This window comes from Columba livia, chromosome 2 (assembly GCF_036013475.1).
Source record: "Columba livia isolate bColLiv1 breed racing homer chromosome 2, bColLiv1.pat.W.v2, whole genome shotgun sequence".
In the NCBI taxonomy this organism is placed as follows: Eukaryota; Metazoa; Chordata; class Aves; order Columbiformes; family Columbidae; genus Columba; species Columba livia.
In genome coordinates, this window is record NC_088603.1 from 43386266 (window position 1) to 43400460 (window position 14195).

Below are 14195 nucleotides of genomic sequence, written 5' to 3' on the forward strand. Positions count from 1 at the left end.
AAATATGTTACTGGGTTTTTGTGTCCTGGCAAAACTCCTCCCTGCTTTCTCTTTCGTTTTGGATTATGTCATGTGCTAAGCTGATAGAGAACCACTCTCTGCAAACAAACTCAGATCCTACTATAGACTCGAGCATCCCTCAGTCATTTTCTGTATAATTTCATAGAAATTCTGGGATTTTTAAAAATAAAATATCCCTTGTAAATAAGAGAATATTATAATATTTAAATTGCCCTCATTTTCATTTGTGAAAAGAATATTTCCGCTCATAAATTCCCTCTCTCTCCCATTTATCTTCTCTTATTAAGCATTGAAATGCATACCTTTCTCTAAACTGTCTTTGTGGGGTGAAAGTTGTTCTCCATTGTAGACTGGGCCTTTCACTGGCAATATGTATCAATGGGTTTGCTCTTTAGTTAAAATGTTAAGGTTCTCCAGAGATCCTAAACAAAATGTTTTTATGTTCAGAAAGTGCCTGAACATTTAAGAAGGACTACAGAGAATAGTCACTACTCGTGTAGCTCCTTGCTGATACTGTTATGATCTGGATGCAGGCTTGGACATGCCATTCAGCATCATTGGCAACACCCACCTACCTCTCTCTTTCTGAAGCATATACCAGATTTCTTGAGATTCTTGCTACCAAAACTCCCTTGATACTTGCTCGTTGCACAAAGTTGGGAAGCATTAGGCAATTAAGCAGAAAGGTAATTACATGATCCTGAAGACTGGATTGTGAAAAAACGGGAAAAATCCAATGGTAAAATAATCTACTTAAGAAGTAATAGTAAAAGCTCTGCATAGCAAGTTGGAAACTTATCTATAGGGAATAGCAGGAAAAGGATAACAGAAGTATTAGGTGATCTTGTTAGTGCCCAAACCAAAAATGGGCACAGCTTTGAAGGCAACAAATGTACAAGGATATATCAGGGGAGATCCTTCCAGTAGTTAAAGTCTAATATTAGAGCAATTATGTGGGTCACTGGTGTGACCCCATGTGGTCATCCACTTTCCAGAAAGACCCAGGATGTCTCTTCCAGTCCCATCTTTGTGCCTTCTTTCTCTACAAGCTGCATGAGGGCTTCTTGTGGACGTGAATTCCAGTGGTGCAAGAAGCTTCCTATACATTGGTGTTTGTGCATGGGGGATTGTCCTTCTGCTGGTTTGACCTCCTGATGTGTCACAGTCATCATCTGGGAGGCTTCAGTCTGGCTCCTAGATAGCATCCTGCATCAGACCTTTGTGGTCAGGGCCTGCCGCGTACTGTACCAGACAGTGATTTTAAATGGAAGCCGACAGTTAAAATAACACTAAATGGCTAACTTAAATCACAGAAAAAAATAAAAGGTGTTCACTTAAGATTAAAACAATATTTTTTTCACTTGATTCTTTTCCATATATTTGAGTTATGTGATTTGTAGTGATAGGAAAACTTCTGCAGGTTCAGAAATTCAGATTAGATTAAAAGCCAGTGTTTCAACCACTTTATCTGCATCTTCCACTTACCTAGATTGTAGAACTATCTTGAATCTGAAAAATGAAAAATGGATTGGAGATCTTGAAAAGAGATTTTCTGATGCTATTTCTTCTCCATTTGTTTTTTTATTTTTATTTTTTTTTTCTTTCTCTCTCAGCCTGGAAAACTAATAGCCATTTCTGGCTACCATAATAATAGCATTCTTGAACTTCAGGCTACAGATAAATGCAGTAGATATATGACGAGAAACTTAGAAGTTGCAACTGCTATTTAACCGGAAAAGGATTTATTACAAAACAACAGCCTATGAACAGTGACAGGCAATATAGCTAAAACACTATAGGGATACAGAAATTCTAATTGTCTGAAATACCGTATAAGACCAAAATCATTAGGCATTGAATTTCCACAGTGTCTTTAACGTGGGTTTTGTTCTGACGTATGTGTTGTGGCTTATCCTGTTCTGTGTTGCCCATTCCTGCAGTGCTTCCCCTCCCCAGCACAGGTGGGACCCTGCTTGTGACCACCAACCATGTATTGAAAGCACACTGCCCTCTTGCTCAAAAGGTCATTGGTATTTTAGCATTATGGTGATGGTGGTATCAGGATCCTTTCTTAGTATCAGAATCATTAAATCTTCAGAAGTTATTGCTCATCTCTGCTTAAAGCTCCAAGACATTGTGAGTGTTGATGGGTTGGAACAGGAGCTCTTTGCATGTTATCCAAAATGTTTATCACAGCAAAGGTTGACATGCCAGAATTGGCCAACTGGCATGAAAAAAACATTTCAGTTTCTTGGAAAAGTGCTATCACTTGCTGCCTTTTAGAAACTATAGTTGTTTTCTGAATTACAAGTGGTTTGCATAAAGAGCATAAATTGCTGTGCTCTTTATCACTGCTTACTGTATGACAAATATACAGTCCAATTTTTCAAGTGTGGTGTCTTGAAAATGAATGTGTATTTGAAATGAAAACCATTTCAGTACTTGAGCATCCTCCCTCTGGAACAGACTGGATAATAACATGTTCATCACCTTGGGTTATTTTAATATTTCCTGAAGCCTGCACAAGATGCTTTCTGTTTTCTTGTCAAAACAGACTGAAATGAAAATTATTTTTAATAAAGTACAGTAATCACAGTGTGATCACCAAGTGCATCTTCTCATGTCAGATTGTTTCTTCCTACTCATGAGTATTTGCAGTTACTTAATGTTATGATTGCTGATTAATCCAGTATTTGGAGGAAGAGAATAGAATATTTCATTCCCGACAAAGAGCACTGGGTGATACAGAACATCCTTCTTTGCCTCCTAGAGTAGTGTCGTTGTTTAAACCTAATGCTGGAAGACTTGACTGCTGATGGACTTAATTTCCCCCTCCAGGATTTTGTTGCTGACAGCTGTTTTGTTGCTGTTTTGTCCCTGTCTGGCCATAAGTACCTATTGGAGTGCCATACCAGGTGCCAGGATTGAAAGGTGCATGACAATATTAACATTCATTTCTATCTAGTTCATGGGAGTACTGGAGCTAGTCTCATAGCTTTCTAGCTTATATGCTCTTTTGGTGAACAGCTGGTGGATAACTTGCTTGGCTTTGGGTAAACTGAGGTCCAGAACTTACAGGAGAAAATCATCTACAGGGAGCTTTTGGAAATAATGGCTGAATGATTTTTTCTCTAAACTGTTTCTGTACACCAGGTTTTTTACTCAAGTCACTCAGCTCTAAAATAAGTGATGGACAAATCTCAAGAGATTTGGTTTCATATCTTACCCAAACATTACCCAAGCTAAGTAAAGCTCTGGAGTCTGCATAACTGAGCATGAAACCTCAGAAGAACAGACTTTCTCATGAGAGTGTCAGTGTTCCCTGCTGGCTGGAAATACCAAGAAAAGAGTCTTTCTTGTGGTATTTTGGAACTTCAGCATCTGGAGGTTGCTGTAATCAGAGAGAAAAGTGATTATGAAAAATAATTGTTGAAAAAGTGAACCCTTTTTCAGTTTGGAGTGCGAAGTTCCTTTCAAGTTTTTAAGTGAAGCTATTAATTAATATCGTAACTCTGTATCTGAAAGCAGATCTTAATCTAAAACTGCGAGTTCTGGCTGTTTTGTTCTGGGTATTGCAAAATACTATCACTTGTGAGTCACTGAATGTTTCTTCAGTCAGGGGAAGAAACTGCTATTGTATCCTTCACTCTCTTTTATGTAAATATGTAACTAAGCTCTGCTCTTGGAGTACTTGTTTTTTTGGGAGAACATTTTGCTTTCTTCAATCACTGCTTCAAGTGTGAAATTCAGCTCAGCTGCAGAGCCACAATGAATGTCTCATGCTAAACAAGTCTAGTGAAAATGATCTTAATGCATACATTCTATAACTAATACACTGATAAGAAACGTTATGGTACTGAATAACTGTAATATATAATGATAAGTTGGTTTATATGGGAATTTTACACATGAGCTATCCCTGTATTTAAAAATGGAGTTAATCTGAATATTGGGTTTTGACAGTGAATCCATGGGACTTGGAGAGAGAGTAACTTCAAAAGTTGAAGATGAAAAAGTGTGTTTATCTCTTGTCCTCCTGCCACTGCAAGATTTACAATATGTTCTCTTCTTTATTCAGTCCATATTTAGTAACTTGAGCAATGAGTTTTCCATCATTGACTTTATATGATTAATCCACGTTCGTGCGGTTAGCAGAAAACCAGGAAATTTTTCTCAACTTCCCTCTCGGTTTATTTCCATCAACATTTTCCTTCTTTGACGGGTCCTCATGAACTCTCACTCTTTATGCTGGTTATGTGCTGTAATTTGGTTGCCCATAGGTACTCACCCACACCCAGATTGACTTTTACAGCCCCAAACACTTGGCTTATTTTTAGGGCTAATCAAATAGAGTTCTGCAGAATCTGGATATTTTATGGTTGCATTTGTGCTTTTTCCAGAATTTTCCCCAGTTTGCCAGTCTTCGTGGTTCTGAATTGCCAGGAATGCAAAGTAAATGTTGAAAGACGGTAGTGAAGTGCAATGTCATTTTCTTGATAGGTACATTTGCTAAATTTGTACTGCTCACCCCTCGCCCACTTGCTGGTGTTGTTGCAACCATATTTCACTAGGAGCTTTTGTCAGTTTTGAGGTCTGCTTCTGTTCTTTCAGAGCATGTTTTTGGAAGGATTACCTTCCAGAAGAATACATAGGCATATGCATATACATATACATATAGTTATTTTTTGTGTAAGTACTTCTTTCTCACATACCAAAATTCTATGGATTTCTTTGTAGTCTTACCTTTACTTATTGGAGGTTGCAAAAATGTTTCAATTTAGTGACATTTTAAAATGTAAGAACAGATCATCACTAGTTCCATACTTTGGTTTTGCATGTAAATATTATCATTAATTGGTTCTGCAATTAATAATAACCTGCATTCATATACACTCTGTTTACATCAAAGTAATTGAATGTTCAAATTAAGAATGTGTTTGCAAACAGATGTCTAAAAATTGTGTTTTAGTTACCTATAGTGCTTTTTTTCCTCTGGTTCTGCTATTATAAAGAGGATTGAAATAATGCGAGAGGCAAAAGCAATCACTGCAAGAACATAATCAAAGTGACAGTTTTGTGCCCTATTTCCATATCAAGCTAAAGCAAACAAAAAAAATCATCTGTATATGCATACTTAACAATGTAGGTGTGTCTCTAGGGAGTGATCTGAAATGAAGGAACTATCTTTTCTTTCTTGCATTTAAGACTCTGCATTTCCAATTATTTTTTCTAACTATATATTAGCTGCTTTAATTAAAAGGTGATGATTCACCACGTTCTAGCCACTGAGAACATTTTTACAAAGTAAAGGTTTAAATATAGGAATAATATAGACTATTTACTATTACTCTGAGCATTTGGAGCTGTAGGAATATTTTAGCACAATTTTGAACAATGGAAGAAAAAGCTGTTTTCAGTAATTTTGTGTTTAAGGGTGATTCAACTTCTTTGCTTGATAACTCTAATTTTCCAAGGCTTATAAGACTTTAATTTGATTCTTTATCTGAGCATAAAACAATGTCTGAAAATGGCATAGTAAATTACTGGGTAATCACTTTTTTGTGGACTACCTGATTGCCAGAATGTATACTGCCTTTTAAGAGACACTCTAAATAAGTACTGGGCGAAAGTGAATTTTACAACTCAAATTGACTTAGGTTTGTGTGAATTCCAAGTGGTTTCGTCTGAGCGTGAAGGAGAAACATTTCACTGATCATTATATATTTACCTAACTGTGTATATATATTGCTGTTTGTGTAAAAACTTCGTGCTGGTGTCTTTGAATGTATGCATATATGTATACAGATATGTAAGAAGATGACATCATAAAGTTAAAAAAAATGTGGTAAATATATGTTATTTCACAGTTCCTCAGTTCAACAAGTAATTTTGACTGCTGCCTCTTCCCTAGGCTGATATTCCTCTTCCTCATCACAAACCCCTTTGGGAGTGATTTTCAATTTCTAATCCCTAAGCAATGTTAACAAAAACATCAATGGATAAAAAAAACAAGTGCTCTCTTAAAATGACTCTGTCCTCCTTTATGTCAAACAGCCCCTACACCTCTTGATGTCCCAACAGGTATGATATGCTCCATGTTGTCTGTTCTGGATTTCAGATCTGGTGCACTGAATTCTAGGTGGCCAGAAACAAGGAGTGGGAACTTCCTTACATTAAGAAGACAATGTATCCCACTGGGAAGCAGAGTTCCAAGTGGTTTGGTTCATCACTCCTAGAAAAACAGGTTTAGGTACAACAAAATGGTTGTAATTACACAAGAGCAAATTTGGGTTAATCTTTAAAAAGAAAATTCTCCACTCTTCTGTAATTTTATGCAAAATTTACACAAATTCTATGTTGCCAAAAATAAAATATCATTGTTCCAAAGTCAAATTCTCCAAGGTGGGAAAATGGCAGAGCTGGAATTCCCTCAAATTCCTCTGTCAGCTGCTGAGTACAGAGGGACCTGCAGAGCAAAGGTTGTGTGGGACAGCTGTCAGTCAGCATCACCCATCTGTCAGGCTGGAGGATGTGTTCTCCCACCGATGCAAAGGGGTCAGCTTAGGGAAACCAAGCAGTGAAACTTTTCATGAAGTGAGTCTGTTGACATCAGTGGAACCACAAGAGCTCCTCAGTAAGTGTGAGCTCCCTATCGGTATATTTAGGTACTTTTATTATTTTTTTTTCAATAACAAGATTAGTTACTTGGGCACATGACTGCAATTTAGATACAGACTCCATGTCAGTCTCCTGGCTGGGTGTATCAGCTGTCTTGACTCCTGTCTGTGTGTGGCAGGGGGAGTTGGAAAATGCAGAGTGCTGGCTGACTTGAATCCGAGTAATTTAAAGCAGCACCTGGTCAGAGGCCAGCTGTGAAGCTTGGCCCTGTGGCAGGGTGAAGCTGAGCGCTCACGGGCCCCAGCTTGTCCTCCCTCATGCATTATGTCTTCTCCAATCTCAGCCCCCAACAGAGGTTGCTGCCTTTGCAGGGCTCCAGCTCAGCAGCATGCCAAGGCGCTCCTTCTCCCGCTCCTTGCTTTTTATTTTCTTCTATTATATTTTCACCTGGGTCATCAGTACAGCTGGGGTGGGTGAGGAGCTGTGTCTGGCTGTGTGGTTGCCCCTTCCCGCCCCTGGGTGGTTGCGGGGCCGTGGCGAGGCAGTTCAGGGGCATCACCAGCAGGAAGGAGGGAGTCACTGTGAGGACCTGGGGACATGTGGTCAGGGCAGGACACTGGGCAGAGCTGGGCTGGTGCAGCTGCAGATTAACGCAGCAGCCGTGACAGCTCCCTTTCCGATGGTGTCAGCAATGACGTCTGCTGACGGAGAGTCTTCCGTGCAATAAAGGGCCATGGTGTGCTGGCTGCCAGTGCTAACTGGGGGACTGAGCTTCCAGAGCATCCTGAAGTCTCTTTTCCCAATCACTTCCATTAACTAATGCCGCTTCCAGCAACTAATGACACTTCCAGCAGCGACAGAGGAGCTGCTTCAGTTCTCCAAAAAGGCAGCCAGGCCCTCGCTCCTGTCACTCCGCGAGTGGAACTCCCCGGCGGCGGACTATGAAGCCTTTACTGTGTGCCCCTGCTCTAGCACTTTGCAATAATTGAGGGAACCACAAGTGGCAAGCAGTCCCTTAAATTATTTGGCATTACCTTTAAGTACCTGATCAGTCAGGGCAATTCAGAGTTTGATGTCTAAGAGCTCTACACACCTGCAATTACTTAAATCCACAAAACTGCACCCATAGGTATTTGCAGGCACAAAAATGTTGGCATAAAATTAGAGGCCATTTCCTAAAACCTATGCCTAAATTTTGATGATGTACTATATGAGGGGTTGTTATTTTGAAATGGATTTGTGGAAAGCAATTGAAAATCTCCAGGCATCCCATCTGTGTTTAAAGTAACAACAATAACAAAACTTTAAATTAGCATAGGAGATTTAAGACATTTCAGGAAAACATTGATTAAATCTGCCAATGAAATGAATGTGTTTGGCGAGTGACCTAATTAGTGTATACTTGGTTCTTTTTCACTGCACTGCTTACCACTAATTGCTGTTCTGCTGGTCTTCTCCTGACAAGTAAGAAAAAACAAGGATGAGGGATTTGTTGAGGAAATAGTGACATTCAGTTTTAATTCATTTGAACCTGCTGCCAAGCTTAATTATGGAACTGAGAAACTGAGATCGGGAGGCCCCCAGCCGTTTAGGTTATAGGAAACTGAGATGTTTAGTGTCTGCCAGCGTATTTGGGTAGCACTTACTGCAGCTAGCTATAAACTTGTGCTTGCTGATGCTTAGCTGTTTTCTTCCCCCCACACGTACGAAAACACTGGTTTTATTCCTTAAACTTAATTATTTAGCTCTAATGGTGTCAGGCCAGAACAAAATTACGGGCGTTTTATTTCTTAGAGGAAAGGTTTAAAAATTAATCTAGATAGTCTTGTGTTGGGGTTTTGTGTGTGTGCGTCTGCATGTACAAACTAGTAACAGGTCATTTTACAAAAAAAACTCAGGATCCTGGAGTAAATGTTGTAGCATTGAAGTGCCAAAATCACCCTCAGGGTGGGCGTGCTTGAGTTGGGGGGCTCACATTAGTGATAAATTCAATTCCCATCTCTCAAAGCAACAGGGGATAACGCAGCTTTCCCTGTTTGTGTTTGGATGTCTGAAAAGAAAAGGGCAGGGTGCTTTGTGGCAAAAAAAAAGGGGAAATAGTTTTGGTTTTGGTTTCCTGTGGTAGTGATGGATTCTTATGAGCAGTCTGAAGGTCCTGGGTTAGAATCCAAGTGCATTTTTCGTGATGTTCTGCACAAAAGCTGGGGAGGGGGTGGAAGTATAATCCATTGACCAGAATGTTTACAAGGCAGTGCACGCACAAAAAATAAGAAGGGGGGAAAAAAAAGCTGTGGAATTTGAGGCTAGCAGAGGGTGGGGCTGCTGGGGCTTGCACTTGTTTTTAAGAGAGGAAAAAGAAACGTAGACGTTTTCTTAGAGCAGCAGCATCTAATTGGCAGACCCTGGTCTTGAATCCCTCCAGAGGGATGCTTCCAGCCAGCCTGCTGCCTTTTCTCAGGAGGAGCCAGGGAAAAGGAATATTTGGGCAGGGATGGTGCTGGAGCAGCCAAACCCACCCGTGCTGTCCCTGCCCTGGGCAGCCACAGCAGCCACGGACTGGGCGGGAGGGAAGGACTGTGGGCACAGGGAGCTTGGGCATTCATTTGTGCTATGGGGAGAGCAGGGGGGATGTCCCAAGACAAGCCTCTGTGGGGACTAAACTTGACCTATCCTGAAAAATATGTAAACCAAACAAACAAAAAAGAAAAGCCAAGCAAAAAAAGCCACTGCTAGTTTGTTAATGTCCGAAACACAAAAGATGAAGTGAGATTATAAACAAGGGAAATATGTTAGTGTGGGTCACCAACATATGCTATAAACATCTGCATGGAAAAAAACGTAAACTGTACAAAAAGGCAGCGTGCCTGGTTTTCTGTTATATAGCATTGCAGGGTTCTTGTAAGGATACTTGAATGCTGAAACAGCCTGGGAACTTGGCTTCCCTCGCAGCAGATTGATGTTCTTTGGATGGGTTTTTAGCCATGTAGTGATTTTGTCCTGATGTTCTGTGTGTGGTGGAGAGATGTGTCGGGAGGGGGGAAGGCCAGAAAAAGATACTTGGAATGAAAATGAACTTGAGGGAAAGAAAAGGAGCAGCTTTGCAGTGAGGCTGGGAGTAGTAATACTGGAATGCATAATGGGCAGTTAAAGATGAAAGGTTTTTTTGTCTCAAGCCTCTCACTGGATTTCTGCTGTGGATGTATAGCCACTTGTGCCCACTGAATAAATCCTTAGAAGATATCAATGACATTAAATATTATGGAATTATGTTAATCTTCAGTAATTCACTATGTTAGATATACTTGATTTCTATAGTACTACACCAGATATTCTTGCATGTTCTGGTTTGTTCTTACTAGCAATGCTGACTTAGATGTGAATACTTAACGTGCCACCTAGAAAGTCATATTAAATAATTTCCCTTCTGTTACTGCATACATCAGTCCTGCACTGTACACTGATGGTAAATATAAAAAATCTAACTCTATTAGCTGTTTTAAATGCCACTATTAAAAATAATTTTTGCACTTTCACTTCCTGCTTTTTGGGCATGAACATGGTGAGAAACAAAAAGAAACTTCATCTCCTAAGACGACCACCTTGCTATCCTAAAAAATAATGATTTACTCTGTGTTTGATCCAAAGCATCCCATGACTTCCCAAGGCATTTCAGGTTTCCCCACTTGGCAGCTCTGTCTTCTTGTCAGCATCTCCCATCTAGCACGATGGAAGCTGCATCTGATTGTATCTCGTCGTTCCTCCCAGAAGCTGCTCTCCCAAAGGGCAAAGGCACTGGAGAAATCCAGGGAGGACTCTTGCTCTCTTGTAGCATGTTTTTTGGTTCAAAGCAGTATCAGCCTTACTGCTGCTCTGCAGTGAAGAGAGAGCTTGGATAACACTGTAAAGCAAGTTGCGATTTAAAACAAGCTGATTTAAAAATGGAATGCTCAGTAGCAATAACAAGGGAAAATCAAAAGGGGAGATCTGAGCAGGTAAAACACCCCTCACCTCCCTGAGTTGACCAAACTCCAGTGCACTTCTTCATGGTCACGTTCATGAGATCTGCTGTCGCAGTGTAGTTATTCTAGGCTTTCCCTCAATTTGTAGTAATGCCCTACCAAAAAAATCACCCAAACCCAAAAATAGATAAGAAAAAAAGGTTCAGATTTTGACTTTGTTATCGAAACAGTGCTTTTCATACTCTTTAGGGAAGTTAGCAGTTTTTTTAACCATTTTGGTTGTTTCTTTTTTTCTGATTTCTTCTTCATTTTCTTAAAACTTTGCGAATGCGATTTAAGCTAAGAAAAAAATGCCGTGTGCATGAAATTCTTTTATCATTGGACTAACCTCTGCATCAAGTAATGCATACACACCAGAATAAAAATAAAGAGGTGTTTATAACTTGTGGGGCAAGGGGATCACAGGCAATCACTCTTATACCCAGATTTGGTGCAGAGAGGAAGGCCATGAGGCCTCCCAGGAGCAGGAAAAAGGGCTGGCAAAAGAAATAAAAATGGATATGGCAGGAAAGCATGTCCGTGGTTGCCTCCTGTATGATGTGTATTGACCTAGTAAATGGAGATGTCTGCAAAGGAGCTGCTATGCTATAAATATGCTTGTGCTAATATTATTAAAGCTTTCAGGCAGTTCAGTTTCATCCGTGTGGCTTCCCGAGGAGATGCCGAAGAGATGGCCCCTTGGCCACAACTTGTCCGAGCAGCATGTGCCTACCTGCGCTGTAATTGCTTAATAAGATACAGGCTGGGGTTTTCAGAGGATTCCCTGGATAGATTGTGAAATATATGCAGCTGCCTAAATAGGTGCTTGGCAAGATTTTAAAATCTTTCTAGCTCTGTTGAAATCTTTATGAGCAAGGCATTTGAATGCTGTTGAAGATCAGAGGTAGCTCAGTGTGTTGTAAAGTCCCTTTCTAGTCCTCTTTGCCCTCCTTTGTATCTTTAGAAAAATAAAAATACTTCCAGAGTTGCTGATATCCAGTAGAAGTTTAACAGCACTTGTCTTGCTTGAACATACCAGTCATGTGGGTTAAAGGAAGAAAAAATGGAGAGTGAAGAAGAGAAGATAGGAAGTGACTGTCTGATTAATAATCTAAACTAATGCAAATACCGGGAGTAGGAAGGCCACTTAAAAGCAGATAATTATCCCTTGCCAATCCCTGAGATCTAACCTCACTAAGCTGCTGTTCAGATGATACCCTGAAGCAGTTCCTGGAAGGCACCTGGCCCTTGTTCCAGCAGAGAGGACCCTGAGATGAAAGGGATGTGGTTTAACCAGGCTGTGACTGTGTTATCTTACCATCTTCTCGAGCTCTCTGGCAGTCACTTGGAGAGCACAGGTTGCAATTTCTCCCTTAATTGCTCCCACCTGCTGAAAGCCTGTTGCTCCCTGCCCCTACACAGATGGCCCCAGCCTGCTGCAGAGACCCACTACTCTCCTCTTCTGAAACCTCATCCTCATGTGGGTTTGAGGGAAAGGGTGTTGTTTTTCTCATGAAACCAGCACTTGCAAGCTGTAGCTTTGTATCCCAGGGAGGGCCATACTTCTGCCTCCGCTTATGGAAGAGATGGGACAGGACTCCAGAGCACCAGAGCTCCAGGAGAATGTGTCCTCCTGCTGCCAGGGACCTTTTGTCTGTTGGAACTGGCAAAAGTGTTGTCTTCTCTCCCCCTCTGCTGCAAATCTTCCTGCATTTTGAAGCTTCAGATCATGGCATTTCCTTAAACCTCACTAGGTTCAGGACGAAAGGTGTGAGAAACAGAGGTATGGTGGCTGGTGGTGATGGCATTGCTACTGGAAAACAATGAGACAATGTGAGAGAATGGAAAGGGTTTCGTTCTTTATGAAAATAAAATCCTTATCTGGGCACATACACATTGATAGTAATGAAAATGTCTGTTTATCTGTTTATGTTTCAGGTTACGGTTTTGTAGATTTTGACAGTCCGGCAGCAGCACAGAAAGCGGTAGCATCTCTCAAAGCAAATGGCGTGCAGGCGCAGATGGCAAAGGTAAGAGCAACCTTTCTATTACAGGATTTGAGGCCTTCAGTTAAATTTCTAGGAGTTTGTTTTGCTCCTGTTTTTCTTAAGATTGTGGATTGCTTATTCTAATATTTCTTTCGTCCTTTGGCTCCAGCACCTTGTTTGCCTTATGATTTGCCTGAGTTCTTGAGAGCTGTGTCTCATACGATGGGTTCTGCTCTGATACTCTCTCTCTGCCCCTCTCTCTGAAGAGGTTTGTAAGATGGAGAGCTCTGGAGTGGTAGAGTGGTTGGAGATGCCTTTATGCTGCCTGCAGTGTGAAAGAGCAGCCTTTTCTTTGCTTCAGAGTTGTCTTCATTTGGTTCTTTTGCCTCGGAATGGTTATTCTTTTCTGATGTGCCTGGTGGGCTTGTCTGAAGGAGTGATTGACTGAACATAAGGAAAGTCTGTTTGATCTGCCTCAGTCTGGCCTCTCTTGCATTTTTATTTTTGAGAATGTAAATGGAAATGTAGCAGGTTGCTGAAAGAATAGTTGCTGGAGGTTGTCTGGAGGTGACCGGCGTCTGTTGTTCGGAGAGGCTGCGGGGGCCATGCTGCACATCTCATAGCAAGCGCAGTGAGCTCAGATAACTGCAGTTCTGGATTTGTCCTTTGTCCCCAAGCAAAGGGGCTGACAGGGAGACAGGGGTTATGGTAAATGACCATCACGTGCTCCAGCTGTTGCCTTTCTGAAGGCATAATCATGTGTCTTTGGGCTCTAGACTGTGTCAGCCAGCAAAAATAGCTGTTGCTTTGTCCTTTCAAAATGTCCTAGTATCACAAAAAGCCCTTAATATTGCCTGATTTAGACTCTGCAAAAATGAATCCAGTCTGGAATCTCATACAGTAAAAACATTTAAAGGAATGCAGATGATTTAAACCTTTGTCTTTCAGCAATATCATAGTAAAATCTTTAAGAAAAAGAAAATCCTTGATGGTAAAATGAGGTTCTTTTGCCTTTTACTGAATTACTCTCACTGTGCCTTAAAGTAACGGGATGTGATCTGTGTATTTCTGTTTAATAGTGCCCCACAATGCAAGCTGTGCTGTTTTTATTGGCTCTTAGTTTTTATTGACATGTGGCGATAAAAAAATATTTGCTTCAAATGGGTAAAAGATGGTAAGCTGAAGAATGTGAACACCTACTAAGGACTGTGCTGGTTTATTTCTCAGATACACTGCATCTCCATGTTAAAATATATGCAATTTGACGCATTAGTCAAGCTGTGAAAAAGAAACCAAAGGCAGGAGATACGTTTTGTCCTACTGGTTGATCTCAAATAAGCGTTTCTAGGGAGGAGTGAGTCTCTAACTACATAAATTGGTAAAGTTGTAGATTTAAAATTAGAGATTTAAAGCTAGGATTGAAATATAAATGTATATTGGGTATTCTCATGATTCAGAACAATGAACAATTTCAGCACTTGCATGCATGAAAATACCAAAACAGGAGGTGACTTAAACTGCGGTGTTTTGGATCGTCCAGTTTTTTGAGTGCTAAAAGCAAAATCTGATG

The 14195-nt window shown here is 40.6% G+C and overlaps 1 protein-coding gene across 6 annotated transcripts in view; it reads left to right on the forward strand.

Annotated features, from left to right (window-relative positions):
* RBMS3 (RNA binding motif single stranded interacting protein 3) overlaps positions 1–14195 on the forward strand; it is a 710128-nt gene that overhangs the window by 434517 nt on the left and 261416 nt on the right. For all 6 annotated transcript variants that reach the window (XM_065055125.1, XM_065055127.1, XM_065055126.1 and 3 more), the window contains one exon: positions 12576–12667. In XM_065055125.1, coding sequence (XP_064911197.1) covers positions 12576–12667 — 92 coding nt within the window. The remainder of the gene's footprint in view (positions 1–12575; positions 12668–14195) is intronic.